The sequence below is a fragment of the Brassica rapa genome, chromosome A10 (assembly GCF_000309985.2).
Source record: "Brassica rapa cultivar Chiifu-401-42 chromosome A10, CAAS_Brap_v3.01, whole genome shotgun sequence".
NCBI lineage: Eukaryota > Viridiplantae > Streptophyta > Magnoliopsida > Brassicales > Brassicaceae > Brassica > Brassica rapa.
This window is the reverse complement of record NC_024804.2, coordinates 7,076,512-7,100,134: the sequence shown is the minus strand read 5'-3', so window position 1 is coordinate 7,100,134 and position 23,623 is coordinate 7,076,512. Positions and strand designations below refer to the sequence as shown.

At 36.2% G+C, this 23,623-nt stretch overlaps 2 protein-coding genes and 1 long non-coding RNA gene across 3 annotated transcripts; all 3 read left to right on the top strand.

Annotated features, from left to right (window-relative positions):
- The first annotated feature begins 1,088 nt into the window (after positions 1–1,088).
- Positions 1,089–5,551, top strand: LOC103864872 (probable serine/threonine-protein kinase At1g54610). The gene is made up of 7 exons (XM_009142639.3): positions 1,089–3,124; positions 3,240–3,524; positions 3,638–3,955; positions 4,159–4,386; positions 4,484–4,584; positions 4,687–4,813; positions 4,928–5,551. Exons 1-7 carry the CDS (start codon positions 2,768–2,770, stop codon positions 5,252–5,254), a joined length of 1,743 nt encoding a protein of 580 aa, XP_009140887.1. The 5' UTR covers positions 1,089–2,767; the 3' UTR covers positions 5,255–5,551.
- A 1,340-nt stretch (positions 5,552–6,891) lies between these two features.
- Positions 6,892–9,402, top strand: LOC117128999. The gene is made up of 2 exons (XR_004452546.1): positions 6,892–7,284; positions 7,340–9,402. It is a non-coding gene; the product is annotated as an uncharacterized LOC117128999 (long non-coding RNA).
- Positions 9,403–18,346: 8,944 nt separating this feature from the next.
- LOC117129305 lies at positions 18,347–18,832 on the top strand. Its single transcript, XM_033282872.1, has one exon. It carries the CDS (start codon positions 18,347–18,349, stop codon positions 18,830–18,832), a length of 486 nt encoding a protein of 161 aa, XP_033138763.1.
- The last annotated feature ends 4,791 nt before the right edge of the window (positions 18,833–23,623 follow it).

Genomic DNA, 23,623 nt, shown 5'->3' with positions numbered 1-23,623 from the left:
AAAAGAAAAATAATAATAGAAAACCAACATTTTTGTTGAAAAACTTAATGAACGTGACTGGTTGGGTTGTAGTAGATGATTTTACCTTTAATTTTTTATCTGCATCTTTTTTTTTTCACTGAAAATCTTATTAAAAAAGGTCAAGCCCAAAAAACAACAAAAGTACATCAAAAGGACCAAGAAAGCATGCCCAACGAAAACAATATATAACCAAGAAAAGGCCCACAAAGCCCAACAACAAAGAAGCCCAAGAAAGCCGGAAGCCCACTCGACGCCACGCGAAGATAAGCATGTACGGGACACGTGTCGGAAACTCAGCGAAGGAGTATACACGCGTCCAACGATAGGCCGCCGACTACACCGCTGAAAGATCGTTGCCGGAGCATCTTCCTTTCGTTCCACCGGAACACACCAGAACATGATTTCAAAGAAGAAGAAACCGTGGAGACAACCTTAGCCAAAATGAAGTCCAAATTAAACGGTTTTGCTCGCCGAGACTCCAAATCAGAAAGCTCAACCCGCCGAAGCCGAGAGCATATCTTTGGGGAGAACCACCCAAACGAACAAAACTGCCACGAAAGGATCTTCGCTTTGAAGAGATCCATTTGCAAGCTTCAGAAACGAAGCAGAGATGAATCGAAATAGCGTGAAGCGGAGATCAGACGAAGCCGGAATAATCCGGAGAGAAGCCATCCGACGCCACCGGAAAAGGAACCGTCATCAGCGTCGATGGAGCCAAAAGCCGATGCATCTCCGAAGGGAAAGGTGGTTTATCGGAGCCAAAAGCCAGCCATAAACGCTTTAGAAGCCGTTTATGCCGGAAAAGTTCCCGAACGACAGGATAACACTCGGCGGAAAGAGATCCGTCGAGCCAAACCGCGTAATCTCCTCTCCTCTCTGTGAAAGGTTCGAGAGAGAGAACATAGAAGAGAGAGAAAAGGTCCTTCCTTGAGTCTATATACATCCTTTAAAATCACTAATCATGCTACAATTTTTTTTAAATAGCTGTAAAAACATTAAATTCTAAAACATGTCTTGTTTGCTGTAAGAAATATATTGTTGTTGTAATAAATTTTAAAACTATATCCCTTACAACTAAATCAAAAAGTCATTCATAATAAATTTTACAATAATTTTTCTATAGTTACAATTCAATCAATCATCTCCAATAAAATGAATTTTTGTTTTTTATTTAAAATAACAAATTTTAAAAAACTAGTTTCCATAGATAGTAGGAAAGATATTTCTATAAAAACTCCACTGTCTAAATATTAATTTAAAAAAAAACAAAACAAAAACCAAAACTACTTCAGAATTTGTAAACAATCAACTTCTAAATATTTTAAATTTGATGTTCCTCTGCTCTGCCTAAACTCATATGAGAAAGATATTCAATTTAATTTTTTCTCATTTTATGGTACAGATTTAGCGGGATATTTTTGTAGTTTTTCTAATTTTCGTATGTTTCTATATGATATAAGAAATATGTAATTTTCTTAAACTGAAATGAGATTTTTGCAACAAAAAGTTAACTGATGTGAGATGAAATCAACTACATATTTAAATTGGAATGTTTTGTTTTAGTGGTAGAGTTTTTGCCAGATATCTTTTCTTTTTAGGTTTTTTTTTTTCCTTTTTAGTAGAAGTTGTGTTAAAAAGGAATTCTATGCCATTTTGAAACTGAACAAATTTGGCAAAATTCGTTGGAAAAAATCATTAAGGAAGGCTGTAGAGTTTTATTTATCATTTAATTAATAAACTGAAAAAATTAACTAAATTCAAAATTTATTTGATATGCTATATGATTTTGATTAGAAATCGACCTACACTGAAATAATTGTGGAGGTAAACAACCTCTAAATTAATTACAGAATTTCAATAGATGTGTCATAAAAAAAATCACACTAAAAATTCTAAAAACTTTAATTAAGATCCATCCATCTAATTAAGATTTTTTTTGTTAATTTAGCCCTATTTTTATGGAGTTTAGGTATTCTGTTTAGGCTAGGCAGTGACACAATAGTTTTAGTTTAGTTGTTTTAAGATGATACAATAAATTTAAATATTTAAATCATATAGTATATGATATCAATTAACAAATTATGTATGAATAATTAGAACACGATGATTAGTTCATAGGAAAATAAAGTATTTTACACTATTTAATTGAAATTGCTAATAAAGTATCTGCATTATCTTTACACAATTTAATAATGTGATAAATGCTGAAAACCAATGTTGATATTCTTAAAATTTCTGTTGTACACAGTACTGGTTTTCAAATTATTTTGGTAGTTGACAAACGGCTTGAGTAACATTCATAATAAAATAAAAATTAAATTTAAGATAAAGAAGGGAACATAAAGTCCAATCTGTTTGAACGAAAAAGTAGAATAACTTTTGGGCTTCAATTCTTTTTTGCCAATGAGAAAGACTTCTTTTCCAGCTTTAATAGCCTTACACAGGTCTTCTAGTTACAACACAGAGAGACAAATCTCAAAGTAAAACTCTAAAAAGATCTTCCATGTGAAACCACCGTTAACTATTAACGGAAAACCACCCGTCTTCACTCTCCTACGTGCAAAAGACTCCACTGATTCAAAACTCTGTCGTTTTGACAAAATCCTATTCCCACAGTGTAATGTATATTTCCAAGTGAGACAAACAAAAACAGCACACATTAAAGCTGAAACATCAGTTTAGCGGTTTGCCGTTCACGGCGGCGATATGATAAACTAAAGAAAAGAGCTTTCGCCGATTCAAAACAATGGGCTGCGTTTTCTGCAAGAAGTCCGCTGGAGGAAAGCATAATCCCGATGAAGCTCCTCCGGGAAACCTCCGCCGTGAAACCAAGCCGAATCATTTGCCTTCTTCCTCCTCCACCGCCGTATCTGTACCGGAGGTCATCGAAACCGGAGAGAGCAAGAAGGATTTAGGTTCGACTCAGATTCAAACGGCGAGAACGTGGCACACCGGTGACTTCTCCGCCGGCTCTTCTCGCCGCCCGTTGGGGATGAGTCTCCGTGCGCCGGAAGGATGGCCACCTTGGCTGATTGCTGCTTGCGGCGAGTCGATCAAAGACTTGACTCCACGGCGAGCCACCACATACGAGAAGCTCGAGAAGGTAAGTATAATAATCAAAACACTAATAGCATAAAAGTGATATAATTAGAAAGTTAATTACTTTTTTCGATTAATTAATTATACTTTTTGATGTAATGAATGTTGTAATTATTTAGATTGGGCAAGGAACTTACAGCAATGTGTATAAGGCTAAGGATCTATTGACTGGAAAAATTGTAGCTTTGAAGAAAGTTAGATTTGATAATTTGGAAGCAGAGAGTGTTAAGTTCATGGCTAGAGAGATTCTTGTGCTGCGACGGCTGAATCATCCTAATGTCATAAAGCTTGAAGGGTTAGTTGCTTCGAGGGTTTCGTGTAGTCTCTACCTTGTTTTTGAGTATATGGAGCATGATCTCACTGGCCTCGCTGCAGCTCAACGTGTCAAGTTTGATCTTTCTCAGGTTTGTGTGTTGTCATTATATAAGTGACTTTAATGTTTTTTTTTATGAATTGTCATTCATTGATTTTTATAATCTTTACATAATCTCAAGTACAATTTGTTTGTTTTCTTCAGGTGAAATGTTTTATGAAGCAGCTACTATCGGGGCTAGAGCATTGCCATAGCCGAGGAGTGTTACATCGGGATATCAAAGGTTCTAATTTGCTGATAGATAACGATGGAATACTGAAGATTGCTGATTTCGGGTTGGCTACGTTTTTCGATCCAAAGCAAAAGCAAACGATGACTAGTCGTGTTGTCACGCTCTGGTACCGCCCTCCCGAGCTTCTTCTTGGGGCTACCAACTATGGAACTGGCGTTGATCTTTGGAGTGCCGGTTGTATCATGGCAGAGTTACTTGCGGGCAAGCCCGTTATGCCAGGAAGAACAGAGGTAAAACAAAATCATTGTCTATCTTTATCATATACAGATGTGTAGGGCCTCTTTATCTTAGTTGCATTACAGAGAGAAGTTATTGCTTCGTTGACTTATTTTTGGAAACCAACTTGCATGATCATGGGACCATATTAAATGCATATACACCCAAAATTTTAATGAGACTGTTGTTTTAAACTGCTGATTTGTTCTTTTTGTAGGTGGAACAACTTCATAAGATATTTAAATTATGTGGCTCGCCTTCAGAATTGTACTGGAAGAAGTACAAATTGGCAAACGCAACCCTTTTTAAGCCCCAACATCCATACAAACGTTGTGTGGCTGAAGCATTCAACGGCTTCGATCCATCCACTGTGCATCTAGTCGAGACACTTCTTGCCATAGATCCTGGTGATCGAGGAACTTCTACCTCGGCCTTGAGTAGTGAAGTGAGTCATCCTTCCTCTCCAAATCTTTCTATTGTTTGATTGTATATGGTAAGTTCGTGATTAGATGAAAAAAAACACTTCTGGTTTGTGTGTGTAGTTCTTTACGAGTGAACCTTTAGCGTGTGATCCATCAAGTCTACCAAAATATCCACCTTCCAAAGAGCTGAATATAAAGCTAAGGGACGAAGAGGCAAGAAGGTACTTAATTTTTACTTCTTCTGTGCGTTTTCTGGTTGCACTTGCTATTGATTAGATTGATTTGTAATTTGTCTTGTCTGGTGGCTGCATTTGTTTGTCTAGGCAAAAGGGTCTTGCTGGAAAAGCTAGGGGTGTTGAAGGAGCAAGAAGAATAAGGTATCGTGGTGATCGAACTGGGAGAGCCATTCCAGCTCCAGAAGCTAATGCCGAGATTCAAGCAAACTTAGATGTGAGAAAGAAAATCCCCTTTTAATCTCATTCATACTCATGCACAAACACATAGAAAGAGCAGGAGCGAGTAGTTAAAAATGTGTATCTGACACTTCCCTAATGCGTCTTGCAGAGGTGCAGAGTGGTACCACAAACACATGGAAAGAGCAAGAGCGAGAAGTTTCCGCCTCCTCACCAGGACGGTGCTGTTGGGCACCCAGTGGAAGATCAGTCAACGAAAAGCTCTGTATTTGGTGCAAAGCCTGAGGCTTCTTTCGGGTCATCGAGATCACTGAAGGCTGGGGAAGGGACGTCAAAGAGAAAGGTTTCAAACAAAGAAGGAACTCGGGGGTCTTCTTCTAGAAAGAACATATGGGGGCTTAAACCTCCTCCAGCGCTGGGGCTATCTATGGACTTACTTTTCAGAAGCAGATCAGAAGTTTTTGGGAACCGGAGATAGGATAGGTAAACGGGAAACAAGTTGAAAGTTACATTAGTGCATCAAGAATAAGAGGTTGTTTCCATTTCAATTCAAAGGAGAGAGATTAGTTGAAGAAAATCATATTCTTTGTAGCAGAATAGTATGAGCGAGATATTGCACAAATGGAAATGTGGTTTGACTCTCATGTAAAAACACAGTTCAGGTACTTTTTCAGAATGTACAGATTGTTGAAATGGGTTTTGTGGTTTGAGGCATTAAGATGTTCAAAATGTTTGACTTCTGCTTTTGGGTTTATTCCACCTATTTTTGATCGAATTTGTCCTTTGCTGTGACAACAAAGAACCTGATTGGTGAAAAGATCGTAGCTTAAAGTATTTTGCTATAGTATTAAACCTCTAAACCTTTTGCTATGACTAGATTATTAAAATAATCTACTATTTAATATTAAATCAAATTTTATAACTAGTCTCTAACACTAACTATACTTTACTAAGTTTCAGAAAATTACACCTAGAAAATTATAAAAAGATTTTCCTCTGGATTTCATAACCTTTTGGGGTTGATTGGTAAGTGCTGTGATTTCATTTTTTGACTATAGAAATATTGCTGTGGTTTTATTACTTTGGCTTTGGATTTTTAATTTTTAAAAATCTTTAAATTTAGGCTGTAGGTTTTTGTTTCTGCAGAGAAATTGTAAAGACATAAATTCAAAGAAGTGCTGTAGATTTTATAAAATGGCTGTGAGCTTTAAAAAAAATAGAAATCAAAATTGCTGTAAAATTAGTGCTCTAGAAAAAAATGAGGCTGTAGAGAGCACTCACAGCCACTACCAATCATACCCTTTGTTAATTGTTAAACTGCTCGTAGGTCATTTTCATTCACATACATAAAATTGCTTAATATAATATGTGTACATGTATATGTAATTATAATATAAATAGTTATGTTATATTATCTTTAACAAATGTCTTAATTAACTTTTTATTTTATATTAACTTTTATGTGTATTAATTTTACTTACTAAATTATTGATGTGGAGTAATTTATCTATCAATGTTAATATATTTGTTAGTGGGTAATAATTAGTTAATGTTACAAGTATTTGTAATGTTGTTTTTAGCTGATGCTTTATTAAAACATCCGATGTCCGATGATTCATTTGTTAGCGTTAAATATTATACTAACCAAAATTGTTTTGGTTATCTACAAGACTCTGTATATTGTAAAAGAATTACACCAATCTCATTTTTGGCTTTAAGTTTGTTGGGTGAAATACAATACTTGGTTAGGGCTGAATTTTGTTATACATACAATCATGTTTTGTTATATCCAACATTTACATGAACTACTTAACCATTATTATTAAATAGCGATATCCAATAATTGATTTGTTAGCGGTATCATCTGCGTTAGAGGGCACTGAATTGATGAACCATTATACAGTAAAACCTCTATAAATTAATAATGTTGAGACTTTGAAATTGTATTAATTTATAGAGATATTAATTTATAAAATTTTCCTTATTTAGATTTTTTATTTTAAGATATATTTATTCAAAGAAAAGAAAAATATTTGATTTTAGTGTATAGAAATTAATTATTATTTTTGAAAGTTGACATTTATATTAACTTTATTTTATTTTTTGGTGTATATAATATATATTGCATAGAACTTAAATGTGATTTTAAATATAATATCACTAAATCTCATCAAAAACATATTAAGTGTTAAGAAAATATAAAGATAATTTCATTGTGAATATAAAACAAATAATATAATTATAGGATCTCATTTATATAAAATATATATACATATAAATTATTAATTTATAATTTTAATGGACCATATATTTATATAGAATATTCTAAAAAAATAGTATCTTATCATTTTATCGATTTGCGTCAAATTTTGAACCGACCCAAGTTGGGACCGGCGAAATTTATTAATTTACAGAGATTATTAATTTATCGAGTATTAATTTATAGAGGTTCTACTGTGTTTCTTAATCCTAGTATGTTACTTAGTAAACGTTTCCCCCATTTCGTTAGTATTAATTTATAGAGGTTCTACTGTGTTTCTTAATCCTTACTTAGTAAACGCAGTTAGCGACATGGCAGTCGTTTTGGTTATCTTTGAGGTTTTGTATCATGTAAGGAATTACACCTTTATCATATCTGACTTCAAGTAACTCATCAATCGCTAGTTTTTCTGGACAGGGAGTTTCGAAAAAATTGATTTCGCCGAGTTTAAGTGCATTTAAAAACATTGATATTTCAACTTAGCTATCCCATTTAACACGTTTTAAACCCTTTGCAAAGAAAATCTCACCTAATTTCTAGGGTTTGTTCGGGTTTACTATTACTCTCCATCTTATCTTCTTATTCTCTTGATCACTAGTCATAAGAAAAGGTGATTACTAGAGTGTTTAACTGGAAAATGTCAGCTTTGTTGAAGAAGACTTTGGTGGAAAACGATTTGGAGGATATTCTGAGTAGGTGTTCACACCTTCAATATGTGGTCACAGGCAATGAAATGATGGTTCGAAAAACAACTGATGGATTATTTGCCATTTCTGGAGATTTAGATTCAAATGTGGAACATCCCTTTGAACCATTACATCCAATAATCTATCACTTCTTTGGTGGAGTTTTCTTTTCAAGTTATTGTTGTTGCTTTGGCCCAGAAAAGACGCAAACTAAAAGACTATGTTAGGGTAATTAAAAGTCATGATTGACATTTCTTAACTGTTGAGGAGATCTGAGAATGTCAACCTTCCAAGTGTTCATAATCCTTTGTGACTACAAAATGATTCAGAAGAGATGTTACTCATTCCAACGGTTAACACACGAGCAGAATATGTTCCCTCTTATAAAGTTAAGAAAGAAGCTGCATGTTGGTAGTGCAAGTTCTAAAGATTCAAAACATAAAATAACAGAAGAATGCATCATCAAAGAAAAAAATCCTCAGTTTGGAGTAGTGAAAGTGTTTCAGGTGGGATCAATCTAATAACATGCATACCGATAATGCCAACATAGATGCTTCAAGGAATGAAAGAGTACCTGATGGTTGCTGATAGAGCTGAAAGATAGCTAGACAAGAAAGGATAAAACAATTCATATTGGAACTGGAAAATGATTACATCGGTCAGAAAACGATGTTACGGCTTGAACCTTTTCCATTAAGTACTCCAATGCTGGATAAGGGTAAAGGAGTGGTCTTTGAATTTTAACATAAACATATTCTGAATAAGAAGGATGAGAGTATGCTCAGAAACAAGTTAACGGGAGAGTGACAAAAGCGGGAATGACTCTGACCATGAACCCAATTATTGGCTGTTTATAGACTGAGACAGAAGTGTATTCGAATAATGTTTTAGTGGTTTTTGTTCCCAACGGATTTCTGCATTGGTGTTGATGACACAAGTGTGTTCCAGACAAATTATAATATTAAGCCAAATAAACTTCTAAGTACATACAAAACAAATATAAAGAACGTCATCATGGAGGAAGACTAACAAAAGATAGAGAAAAAAAATGTGGAACAAGAAGAGTCTGGTGCAGAAAAAGATAGGTGTTTGAAGATATGGAGACATCCCAAAACTCTTCAAGATGTAAGAAACCATTGGTATTCCAAAGTGAGGGACCGTTCAAACTTTAGATGACAATGCTCAGTTGAATTGTCAAGATTTGGGCAGGGCACAAGACTTGGTGATTCCAAGACTCAGAAAGATGAGAAATAAATCTTCCCTGATATTATGTTCTTGTTGGAAACAAAACAATATCGTGACGTTTTTGTTGGGATATTATAGAGTTATGACAGTAAGCCTTTGTTGATTTGAGTAACGATTTGGCAGTATTTTGGAGGAATTCTCTTGATGTAGATATAAATATGTGGATAAGAATTTCATCGACTTTGGTGTACAGCGGATAATAACTATTTTTTTCTAGTGTATACGGTGAACCACTAAGAAAAGACAAATCCAAATATGCGGAAGACTCACCAAAAGCAGCATTCAGAGACATCAGCCATGATCTTAATGAAAGAAAAAAAATAATGGAGAAAATTGGGAGCAAAACCGTGCGAACCTTTGTAGCTGCCATAAGAAATAAAACAAATTCATAAAAACTTCTAATAAAAAATAACAACACCTATTAAATTAAACTAAGAAACAAAATATTAACTACAAAAAATATTTTTTTATTTTTACAAATCATAAATTTTTAATTGGATTTATAGATAAAATAACTAATGTAATCAATCGGAGCTACCAGTTTGGTTTGAAGAGTCTACATGATTCTGTTTATACTGCTGATAATTTTTTTTTATCTCAATCAATATTTCTTATGCAATACTCAAACAAACGGTACAATTTTGTCTGTTCTTTCAAAAACTGCTCTAACTATTCTATTTTGTAATAATTAGCAATTGTTTTCATTTTGTTCTTTAAGAAACTCAAGGTTTTATTATACTTCAATTTTTCTTTATTATAAGTACCACAGTTGTTTCATCGCACAAACTAATGTTTTTTAAATAATTTTATACCTTTGGTATATACCTAAGATTAGTTTTAGATGATGCCATTAATTTTTTTTGTAAAAATATGCTGTTCGTATTTCATTTGCTCTCACCGATGCCTAACTCTGATTGGGAGGGCCAAGGAGAAGTGAAGCATCTTTCCAGCCCTTCAATAGTATGATTGACTTGGCTTACTTCAAGAGCTCCAATTGTATGGTAATAGATTCACTTGGGATGGAATGAGAAGGACTTTATGGATTCAAAGCAAGCTGGATAGATGCTTGGGGAACAAAAATTGGCTTCACTTATTTCCGGCATCTAACCAAACATTTTTGGAGAAGAGAGGCTATGACCACATACTTGTATTGGTTAAGCTGCTTGCCTATTTTGATTCATACCAGGGCAGTTTCAGGTCTGATAGTAGATTTCTTAATAAACCCTTGGTGAAGGAGATCATCAAGAAAGCGTTAACTAACCATCCTCTTCTTGGGGAATCTGTTGCTGAGAAATTAAAAAGATGTAAGAAATATTTCAGAAAATGAAAGGACCAGAACTTGAAAGCAAGGGATAAGATTTATCAGATTGAAAAAACTCTTGAAAAAGAGCAGTCCGCCTTCTTTTTGTCAAGTATAAGAGTGGAGTATCTAAAGAAATCATTGGTCAAAGACTACAAAGAAGAGGAAAAGTATTGGAGTCAGAAAATCAAGTAAAATTTGGCTTGTAATGAGGACATAAATACCAATTTTTTTCACGTTTATGTGAAGGAAACAAAGTTAAAAATCGCATCTCAAATCTTTTGGATGAAAATGTGCAACTTCAGTATTCAAAAGAAGCCAACGTTGAAGAGGCTTTCAAGTACTTATATAAATCTTTCAAATCAGCGAATGTTGGTAACTTTGATCAGTTCTTCCAAGGTTTACTTTCTAAAGGCTCATGCTAGATGAATGATCATTGGTGAGGAAAGTATTGAAATTAGTAAGGAAATATGTTTTGCAGTGAAAGCTTTCAGTGCTTCTAGAGCTGATGAAATAACATGGTTTTTTTCCATTTCTGGTACATTTTCCATGTCTCCTTCCAAAAGTTCAATACATAATGAGGATGCCCAATTTATGCCCCATCAGCATATGTTTGGTGCTCTAGAAGACCATTTCAAAGATTCTCATGGAGACTCAAGCCATTTCTTCTTGACACTATATCAGAATCACGATCTGCCTTTATTGAAGAAGGCCTAATAACAAACAATTCGTAATTGCTCATGAGATCATCCACAACTTAAGAACCAATGTCAAACTCTATGGTGACTTTATGTCAACAAAGACATATGTCCAAATCTTATGACATAATAGAGTTAGGTTATGCAAAAGCATTGATGAAATCTATGGGGTTTCATCCAGACTGAAAGCTAGAGTAATAATGTGTGTATCGTCTATTACCTTTTTTAGCCTTGAATAATAATAAACCTTATGAAAGAATCCTCCCGAAAGAAGGTTTAAGGCATAGGGATCCTTTGTTCCCTTTCTTGTTTGTTTTATGCACTGAAGAGCACATTAATATGTTAGCAAGGTTTAGCAGGGGAGGTGTAAATGTTTAGGAAAAAGGAGTAGAAGTAGTTCAGGTTCAAATAACCAAGTTACACTAGTTGTACACAGGTTTTTTTTGATGAATAAAATTTAGCATTCATTCAAAAAAAAAAAAGGATAAAAGTGAGGAAGCTGCAAGGCATTCAATTCTCAGACACATGTTCAATGGTTAATCACTTATTATTTTTTGACAGTAGCTTGTTCATCTATAGAGTAGCTGAAGATCAAACTCTTATCTTAATGAAGATTCTTGATAGCTATAGTCTAGCGACTGACCAAAAACTAAATCTGGAGAAATCAGGAGTAACTTTTGGTGCTAAAGTCCAATAGGATTTTGCCCCCAAAAAAAGTCCTATATGATCAAAGAGAAGATCAAAAGGATCACCGACATTCAAAAGGAAGTGGGCACATGAAACAATCTATGGCTGCAAAAATATTTTAGTGGATCCATGACAAACATGTTGGCCTTCATCTATGATAGATTGAGAAACAGACTTTCGAACTGGTTTACCAGAAAGCTATCATAAGGTGGAAAATAGACAATTCTAAAAGTTGTGGAAATATGCATGCCAGTGTATGACGTGCCCTGTTTTAAGCAGACAAAGAAATTGTATGAGCATCTGTCGAAAGCAATGGCAGATTTCTGGTGAAATTCCTTGGGACTTATTGGCTGAGCTCGACAAAATTATGTCTAGCAAAAGAACAAAGAGTATTGGCAATCAAGGATATGCATTAGTTTAATCGAGTAATTATTTCTAAACTAGGGTGGGGAATAGTAGATCAACCTGATTCATTCTTTTCAAAAGTGTTTATGAGAATATATTTCGACAATAGTGATTTTGTGATGCTACGATGGGGCCGTGGCTTTCGTATGCTTGGAGAATTATATAATTTGGAAAGAGCTATTGATTCAACGGTTAACAATGCAGTATGGAAATGAGTCATCTATTTTGGTTTGGGTGGATACTTAGATTCTTGAAGAGGTATCGATGAGAAGACCATTGATGAAGAATATCTTGGTAAACATCGATATAAAGGTCAGTGCTCTTATAAACCCAGAAAATAACTCATGGAACATGGACCTCTTAAAAGAAAATTTCTACCCGGAGGACATTCAAAGCATTGTCAAGCTCAAACCTGTGGGGAATCAAGATGACTACTGATTTTGGGTTCACAATGATTGTATCATGTCAAATGTGGATATTGAATGTCAATAATGGGATTCGGTCAGAAGTGAAACTAGAGGCTAATGTTCAACCATATGGTCTGAAGGAATCAATGTGAAAAATGAAGACGGTCCTGAAAATTAATGCTTTTACGTGGAGAGCTCTGAGCAATGCAATTTCAGCTTCTTAGTTTCTAGAGAAGAAAGGCATCAAGATCACAGTTTATCAAATATATGGATTTCAAATAGAATCGGTCAACCATTTGATATTCTAATGCAATTTTGCAAAATAGGTTTGGGCACTTTCTAACATCCCTTCGTCACTTTCAGATTTTGATAAAGTCTCTTTATGCGAGAAGTATCATTATATCAGTGGAATGGCTAAAATTAAAAAGATTATGTCAGAGATCATGAAAGTGTTTCCCAGGGTTATAGTTTTTGTGGAAAAATAGAAATGACATATGTTTAAAAGGAAAATGATACCAAACTAATGAGATTGTTTGAAAAATCAAGGAAGAAGCTGAGACGTGGTTTATGGCGCATGAGAACAGAGGGCAAACATTGTCCTCAACAGATAAAATCCTCCTCCTACTGCTTCACTCAACTGTAATATGGAACATGTGAACTAAGGTTTAAGGTTAGATGAGTTGCTTGGGTATAGAGAGACCATCTCGGGAATGTACTGCTACATAGTAGACATACATTCTCATTCCTAAGCTCTTTACATGAAGTGAAAGTTCATTTGTTTATGTGAATGGTTAGAAGTATAATCAGTCACCAAAATAAATAAAATGGAAGAAGCCATGAATGATGAGTGCATAATTGGAGTGATAACTCGGCCTAAGCGATGGCCATCTTTCAAGTTTCTATCTTCTGAAATCTTGGAACCTTGGATGGGTATTGAGTAAGTAAGGAAGATAAAAATATCAACAGAGGGCTAATCACATTATCTAAAGTTAACCAAAAAATGGAGAACTCAGTCATATGTGGCCGTTGATGCTCCTCACTGGTTACAAAAGGTTCTTGATGATGAAAAAGTTTCACCCTCTACAAGGTCTAGTTGTTAAATTGGCAAAGGAAGATGTCTTTTCTTTGTTCGCGTTCCCGTATGGTGAACTTCTAGGTTCACCAACCAATAGGATTTTATTATTTCAAATTCGATACTTTTTAAAAAAGAAAACAAAATTTTATCAAGTTATATTTTGTTTTAAAAAAAAAAGTAAAAAAAAAATATTTTTCAAGTCGTCAGCAAAACACTAAACCCTAAACCCTAAATCCTAATCCCTAAATCCTAAACCCTAAACCCTAAATCCTAATCCCTAAATCCTAAACCCTAAACCCTTGGGTAAACCCTAAACCCTTGGATAAATCCTTAACTCTAAATAAAAAACACTAAAATCCTAAATCTTAAATCTTAAATCCTAAACCCTAAACCCTTGAGTCTTTTAGTATTTAATGATTTTGATTTAGAGTTTAGGGTTAAGGAATTAGGATTTAAGATTTAGTATTTTGTTAATGACGTTAAATTTTTTTTTTGTAATTACAACTATTTTTTATTTTCATTTTTTACCTTTTAATTTTAAAAACATAATATAATTTGACAATATTTTATTTTCTTTTTAAAAGATATTTAATATGAAATAACATAATCCTATTGGTTACGAACCCAATAATACGTCACTACTGTTGTGAAATAGGTGAAGAAATAGAAAAAGGACTGATTTATTATATATGTATTTTCTTCTTGGTGTGAGTCAGAGAGAGAGAGAGAGAGAGAGAGAGAGAGAGAGAGAGAGAGAGAGAGAGAGAGAGAGATGAGAGAGAGAGAGAGAGAGAGAGAGAGAGAGAGAGAGAGAGAGAGAGAGAGAGAGAGAGAGAGAGAGAGAGAGAGAGAGAGAGAGAGAGAGAGAGAGAGAGAGAGAGAGCGAGAGAGAGAGAGAGAGAGAGAGAGCGAGATGAGAGAGAGAGAGAGAGAGAGAGAGAGAGAGTAGCTTTGTGTTTGTGTGAAAGGTACGAGAGAGTAAGAGAAAGATATAATTATTATTGCTCATATCTATTTTACAAAAGGGAGAGAAGCACTATTTATAAATGGGTAAAGTCGGTTAATTCTGACCGACTTGGAAGAAGATAACAAAATCACCAAGAGGTGATGGGTGACTGTTTTTACAGATGAAAGACATCTGTCCTCCTTTGATAATCATTCTTTTTATAATTATCTCTTTAATACTCCCTCTTGATTATCCAAACTTGTATTACGTAGTGTCTCATTAAAAACTTGGTCATGGAAAAATCAATTGGGACAAAAACCATGACAAGGAAAAAAGAGTACACTGCCGTAATCTCCCCCTAAAATTAGTGGACCTAGCTTCCTCGTTACAGGTCATGCAAATACCGCATTCCGATACCATAGACGTGTTTTCGGAATGTTGTAGTCGGAAGAGCTTTGGTGAATAAGTCAGCTGGATTGTCGCATGATCGTACATATTCGATGTCCACTTCTTTATTTTTCTCGGGATCCCTTATGTACGAGAAAAATCTGGGAAGGATGTGCTTTGTTATGTCGCTCTTGATATAGCCTTCTTTAAGTTGAGCAACACAAGCCGAATTATCTTCAAATATTTTCGTCGGCGCTTTTTTTGTTAACTATTCCGCTTGATTTTTGTATGTGGTGATTCATTGACCAAAGCCACACACATTCTCGACATGCTTCGTGAAGCGCAATAGTTTCAGCATGATTCGAAGATGTTGCAACCAGAGTTTGTTTCTGGGACCGCCAAGAGATCGCGGTTCTACCAATTGTAAAAACATAGCCAGTTTGCGATCGAGCCTTATGAGGATCTGATAAGTATCCTGCATCTGCAAAACCAACCATACTAAACTCGGCTTTTCTAAAATACATTAACCCTAAATAAACTGTAACTTGGAGGTAACGAAATACATGCTTTATTCCGTTCCAGTGCCTACGAGTAGGAGCAGAACTATACCTTGCTAGGAGGTTAGTAGCAAAGACAATATCAGGCCTGGTACGGTTTGCAAGGTATAACAGCCCACCGATAGCACTCATATAAGGTACTTCAGGACCTAATATCTTCTCGCTATCTTCACATGGCCTAAAAGGATCTCTCTCAACATCGAGAGTTCTACCAATCATTGGAGTACTCAAAGGAGTCGCTTTATCCATATTAAAGCGTTTCAATAACCTTTTCGTATAGTTTGATTGATGCACAAATATTCCTTCTCGGAGATGCTCTATTTGGAGCCCAAGACAAAACTTTGTCTTGACGAGATCTTTCATTTCAAACTCCTCTTTCATATGAGTTCGAGCATCATCAACCTCCTTTTGAGTTTCAATTATGTTCAGGTCATCTACATATACAACAATGATCACAAAGCTAGATGGCGATTTCTTTATAAAAACGCATGGACATATCACATTATTCACATATCTTTTACTCAAAAGATATTCACTTAAGCGATTGTACCACATGCATCCGGATTGCTTTAATCCGTAAAGTGATCGTTGTAACTTGACCGAACAAATCTCCCTGGATTTTTCTTTCAATTCCCCTGGCATTTTCAATCCCTCAGGAAGTTTCATATATATATATATATATATATTATTATCCAACGATCCATACAAATATGCAGTCACAACATCCATGCGATGCATTTCAAGATTTTTAGACGCTGTTAGGCTCATCAAAAATCTAAACGTAATTGCATCCATTACCGGAGAATACGTTTCCTCAAAATCAATTCCCGGTCTCTGAGAAAAACCTTGGGCAACTAATCGGGCTTTATATCGTGTTACTTCATTTTTCTCATTTACTTTTCTCACGAATATCCACGTATACCCAACATGATTTATATTCTCAGGTGTTATGACTATAGGTCCAAAGACATTTCTTTTATTCAGGGAGAGTAATTCAATTTGAATGGCCTTCTTCCACTCCTCCCAATCATGTCTTTTTTTACATTCTAAAATGGACCTTGGATCGGGATCATCATTTTCATGATCGATATCTTTGGACACAGAAAAGGAGAACATTCCATCAACATCTTTTATCTTATTTCTGATCCATAACTTTTTCATCTCGGGCTTAGTTGATGGAAAGCTCATACTTTTTTCTGTTCCTTTTTCGTCATCTGGATCATCTTTATCCATGCCTTATTTTAGACATTTTTTCATTAAAAGGTTCTTCTGGAACCTTTCCATTTATGTCTTCTTTCAGACATCTTTCAATATCACGTCCTTCTGGAACCTTACTATTTTGCTCATCCAATTTTTTTTTTTCGGGAATTTTTATCTTTAGAATTCGCTGGACTCCCTCCCTTTAACTGAACTCTAGGTTCATTCATTTTATTTCCATCAATTTGTTTTTTAGGAAAATCAACTCTTAACGGAATATTTTCAGCGGGTATACTTGACTTCGTCACCCTTCTCGTATCTGTGAACGCATCTGGTAACTGGTTTGCCAAATTATGCAAATGCACAATTTTCTGAACTTCCAGCTCTCTTTGATTTGTAGGGGGATGAAGGTGTAACAACGACGGTGTACACCATGTAATCTCTTTAGGAATTTTATTAATTCCTCCCCCTAACGCTGGAAATTCATTCTCATTAAAATGGCAATCGGCAAACCTTGCCGTAAACATATCACCATTTACCGGTTCCAGATATCTTATTATACTTGGTGACGTATAACCCACATATATTCCCAATCTCCTTTGTGGGGCCATTTTTGTTATTTGTGGCGGAGCTATCGGAACATAGACTGCACACCCAAAGACACGAAGATGGGATACATCCGGCTCTTGCCCAGATGCCAATTATAAAGGGGAGTACTTATGATATGCACTCGGTCTTAGCCGAACCAGTGCAGCCGCATGCAAGGATGATAGACTTCACCGGTATGATAGGCTGGACCTTCTCCATTCGGGATGATAGGCGCTGCCTTTCCCGACTGATTGTTACAGTAGGCTATGCCTTCACGATCAGAAAAACACGTGGTAGGCTTTGCCTCCGTGAATAAAAATGTCAAAAATGGTAGACTAAGTCTCCTCGGACCTTGAAAAAAATAAAAGTCAAAATGGTAGACCATATCTCCTCGGACTTTAAAAAATGATCAATATGATAGTCTATGACTCCTCGGATCATGAGGTAGGCTGAGCCTCCCAATTTTATTTATGCTATTTAAATTTCTGCAAATTAAATTTCTGCAATTTAAATTTCTGCAATTTAAGTTTATGCTTTTATTTAATGCCTTTAATTTTTGCATTTAAATTATGCATTTAAATTCCCTTCTTTATTATACTTATATATTATTCTATGAATACAGTTATCATGTCGAATTTGACAAAGCTCGAAATTAATGCCCTGGATATTACGGGAAATAATTATATGACCTGGGCAGTGGGTGCAAAGATGCACCTGAGAGGAAACGAGCTTTTGGAAACCATTGATAGTTCAAAAAACGGTGTCGGATGAGAAAAAGGCAAAAGCCATGATATTTTTACGACACCACATCCATGATGGTTTAAAGGATGAATATATTACGAAAGAGGATCCTTGTGACCTCTGGAAATCTTTAAAAGAGAGGTTCGATTACCAAAAATATGTGATCTTACCGAAAGCTAAACACGAGTGGATCCATCTCCGGTTCCAGGATTACAAAAGTGTTAGTGAGTTTAATTCCGCGATGTTCGGAATTACTTCGAGGATGATGTTATGTGGAGAGAAAATAAGTTATTATGATATGATCGAGAAAACTCTCTCCACGTTCCATCCTGAAAATGTAATCCTGCAGCAATAGTACCGGGTGAATGGATATACCCGTTACTCGGAGGTGATGCAAGTCCTCCTTGTAGCGGAGCAGAATAATCAACTCTTGACTTTAAACCATCAAGCTCGTCCCACTGGATCTGCTCGATTCCCTGAAGCGAATGTTGCATCATCCAGTTATGATAATAGAAGAGGACGAGGTCGTGGACGTGGTGGAAACCGTTATCATGGTCGTGGAAGAGGACGAGGAAGAAGATTCCGTCCCTATGATGAAAGAAATAATAAAGACTTCCACGAAATTGAAAGGAATAAAAAGGGCCAGGATGATAAAAGGCAAACGGGAAAGGTTTGCTACAGATGCGGCATCAAAGGTCATTGGGTACGTACCTGTCATACACCAAAACATTTAGCCGATCTGTATAGAGAATCCCAAAAGGGAAAAGAGAAAGGAAGAGGTGAAACTAACTTCATCTCTGATGAACCTGGGCCATCCTTTCATGGTTTAAACGATGATACTCATCTCGGCGTATCGGACTTTCTGGTTGAGCCATAGAGTATCGATAAGTGATATAAATTGATGTGATATAAGTAGACTGTATTATAGTATATGTATCTTTTGTTGCAAGATATATGTTATGTGTGTTATGTTTGATGTTTAATAATATATGTTTTATGAATATTTTATATTCAGAAAATGCCAAACTTTGAGACTATGGATGGAGATTTGTGTTTGGCAGATAGTGCGTCAACGCACATGATAATCAAAGATAAGAAATACTTCTCCAGTCTCAAAATAAGAAATTACGCTGGAAGCGTAAGTACAATATCTGGTAAAGCAAAGATTATTATGGGCTCTGGAAGAGCGAAATTTTCAATGCCAGAGGGGACGATATTTGAAATAAGTAATGCATTGTATTCCCCAAGTCTCATAGAAACTTGTTAAGTTTTAAGGATATCCGAAGAAATGGATATCATATTGAGACTATGAGTAAAGATGGCATTGAATTTCTTTGCATTAAGTCCGAGAGGAAACATATATTGGAAGAGTTAAGAATGTTATCCTCTGGACTATATTGTACGAAAATAACCATGACTGAGTCCTATGCCGTTGTAAACATGAAGTTTACTGATACATTTAAAACATGGCATGAAAGGCTAGGATATCCTGGTTCAGTCATGATGAGAAAGATATTGCAAAATTCGAATGACCATCCGTTAAAAAAACGGAATTTTTTTGCAAATGGGCGAGTTTACATGTAATGCATGTTCTCAAGGAAAGCTTATAACTCGGCTATCACCAGCAAAAGTAGGCAATGAATCACCAATGTTTTTGAAAAGAATACATGGTGATATATGTGGACCGATCCATCCACCCTGCGGGCCATTTAAGTATTTCATGGTATTGATTGACGCATCTAGTAGATGGTCAAGTGTGTCTCTTTTGACGACATAAAATACGGCTTTCGCAAAGTTCATTGCCCAGATAATAAAGCTGAGAACGCAGTTCTCAGAGTATGCCATTAAGAAAGTAAGGCTTGATAATACTGGTGAATTTACATCGCAAGCTTTTGATGATTATTGTATGTCAATGGAGATTGATGTGGAGCATCCAGTTCCCCATGTGCATACACAAAATGGCATGGCCGAGTCATTGATAAAACGGTTGCAGTTGATTGCAAGACCATTAGTCTTGAGAACAAAGCTCCAAATTTATGTATGGGGTCATGCTGTATTGCATGCGGCTGCACTGGTTCGGCTAAGACCAAGTGCATATCATAAATACTCCCCTTTACAATTGGTATCTGGGCAAGACCCAGATGTATCCCATCTCCGTGTCTTTGGGTGTGCGGTCTATGTACAGATAGCTCCGCCACAAAGAACAAAAATGGGCCTACAAAGGAGATTGGGAATATATGTGGGTTATACGTCACCAAGTATAATAAGATATCTGGAACCAGTAACTGGTGATATGTTTACGGCAAGGTTCGCCGATTGCAATTTTAATGAGGATGAATTTCCAGCGTTAGGGGAAGGAATTAGAGAAATTCCTAAAGAGATTACTTGGTGTACACCTTCGTTGTTACACCTTGATCTCCCTACGAATCAAAGGAAGTTGGAAGTTCAGAAAATTGTGCATTTGCATAATTTCACAAATATAAAAAGGGTGACGAAATCATGTGTACCCGCTGAAAATGTTCTATCCAGAGTTGATATTCCTAAAAAACAAACTGATGGAAATAAAATGAATGAACATAGGGTTCAGTTAAAGAGGGGGGAGGCCATCGGGTTCTAAAGATAAAAATCTCCGAAAGAAAAAGAAATTGGATGAGCAAAATAGTAAGGTTCTAGAAGAACCTGATATTGAAAGATGTCTGAAAGAAGACATAAATGGAAAGGTTCTAGAAGAACCTGATAGTGAAAAATGTCTGAAAGAAGACATAGATAAAGATGATCCAGATGACGAGAAGAGAACATAAAAGTATGAGATTTCCATCAACTACGCCCGAGATGAAAAGATATGGATCAGAAATAAGATAAAAGATGTTGATGGAATGTTCTCTTTTTCTGTGTCCAAAGAGATCAATCATGAAAATGATGATCCCGATCCAAGGTCCATTTTAGAATGTAAAAAAAGACATGATTGGGAGGAGTGGAAGAATGCCATTCAAATTGAATTACTCTCCCTGAATAAAAGAAATGTCTTTGGACCTATAGTCATAACGCCTGAGAATATAAATCCTATTGGGTATAAGTGGGTATTCGTGAGAAAAGTAAATGAGAAGAATGAAGTAACACGATATAAAGCCCGATTAGTTGCCCAAGGTTTTTCTCAGAGACCGGGAATTGATTTTGAGGAAACGTATTCCCCGGTAATGGATGCAATTACGTTTAGATTTTTGATGAGCCTAACGGCGTCTAAAAATCTTGAAATGCATCTTATGGACGTTGTGACTGCATATTTGTATGGATCGTTGGATAACGATATATATATGAAACTCCCTGAGGGATTGAAAATGCCTGAATCGTTGAAAGAAAAATCCAGGGAGATTTGTTCGGTCAAGTTACAGCGATCACTATACGGATTAAAGCAATCCGGATGCATGTGGTACAATTGCTTAAGTGAATATTTTTTGAGTAAAGGATATGTGAATAATGCGATATGTCCATGCGTTTTTATAAAGAAATCGCCATCTGGCTTTGTGGTCATTGCTGTATATCTAGATGACCTAAACATAATTGGAACTCAAAAGGAGGTTGATGATGCTCGAACTCATATGAAAGAGGAGTTCGAAATGAAAAATCTCGGCAAGACAAAGTTTTGTCTTGGGCCTCAGATAGAGCATCTCCGAGAAGGGATATTTGTGCATCAATCAAACTATACGAAAAGGTTATTGAAATGCTTTCGTATGGACAAAGCAACTCCTTTGAGTACTCCAATGATTGGTAGATCTCTCAATGTTGAGAGTGATCTTTTTAGGTCCTGCGAAGATAACGAGAAGATATTAGGTCCAGAAGTACCTTATATGAGTGCTATCGGTGGGCTGTTATATCTTGCAAACTGTACCAGACCAGATATAGCTTTTGCTACTAATCTACTGGCGAGATATAAATCTGCTCCTACTCGCAGGCATTGGGACAGAATAAAGCACTTATTCCGTTACCGTCAAGGTACAGATGATTTAGGGTTAATGTATTTTAGAAAACCCGAGTTTGGTATGGTTGGTTTTGCAGATGCAGGATACTTATCAGATCCTCATAAGACTCGATCGCAAACCGGCTATGTTTTTACAATTGGTGGAACCGCGATCTCTTAGTGGTCCCAGAAACAAACTCTGGTTGCGACATCTTCAAATCATGCGGAAACTATTGCACTTAACGAAGCATGTCGAGAATGTGTGTGGCTTCGGTCAATGAGTCACCACATACAAGAATCAAGTGGAATGGTCAACGAGAAAGAGCCGACGAAAATATTTGAAAATAATTCGGCTTGTGTTGCTCAACTCAAGGAAGGCTATATCAAGAGCGACAGAACAAAACACATCCCTCCAAGATTTTTCTCGTACATAAGGGAGCTCGAGAAAAATAAAGAAGTGGACATCGAGTATATACGGTCATGCGAAAATCCAGCTGACTTGTTCACCAAAGCTCTTCCGACTACAACATTCCGAAAACACGTCTATGGTATCGGAACGCGGCATTTGCGTGACCTGTAACGAGGAAGCTAGGTCTACTACTTTCAGGGGAAGACTACGACAGTGTACTCTTTTTTCCTTGTCATGGTTTTTGTCCAAATGGGTTTTTCCATTATCAGGTTTTTAACGAGGCACTACGTAATAAAGATGGAGAATCAAGGGGGAGTGTTGAAGATAAACATGTAATAAAATAATGATTCTCCAGATCTTTCTTTGACCGACTGAAATGACCACCTTCTGTTATTTTAATATTTTCATCTTACTATAAATAGGTGTATTACCTCTTTGTTGTAAGTTTAGTTTACGATTGAAACAATAATTAAAAAATCAGTTTCTCTTTTCTTCTTACGTCATCTCACATCAAAGAACATAAATTATATTTATATCTTTTGTTTCTCACTTCCATTTAAATAATACACAACAAGAATCAATATTTATAGATAGGTAAAATCAGTGATCTAGACTCTGGCCTATTCCAACTATTAGAGCTTCTCTCTCTCTTCTTCGTTCTCTCTCAAAAATCTTTCACGAAGAAGATGAAGAGATGAAGCTTGTTCCCGTCGCCGATTTCTTTCGGTGACTTTTGTCTCCGGTATACCGTGGTCTTCTCGACGGGTATAGCTGGCTTCTGACTCCGGCGGCTCGCGATCTCCTTGACGGGGCTGTTCGGCTTTTGCCTCCGCGTCGTGCTCCATGGCGACTGCGGCTTTCCCCGAGTTTTTTCTCGGTTTGTCGATCAACGCTTCCTGATGTTTCACCGTTCAATCCTCTCTCCTTCCTCACCTCCGACGCCTTCTTCTTCCTTTCTCTTAAAGGTTTTTTCATCTTCGGGCTATTTCTCATCTATAAAGATGATTGATTTCCATGCAAGAAGATCGGAAGTTGTAGGATGGATCGATGAAGATTGTTTTCAGAAGCTTAGATCTGGTGAGCGACTTGTTTGATTTGAAGATTGCTTGGCTTGTCCGGGTTTTTTCTTCGGCTTGCCTCCGCTGACGGCGGAGTTCCGTCGCATCTCCAGTTTGGCACCGGTGGAAGTTAGTCATCTCTTGTCTTGACGCGTGGACTCAGATTGCAGGGCAACCGACCACGTGGTGGACAGAGACGCCTTACTTCCTCGATGGTTTTTCCCTTTTTGGGTTGAGGGCCCA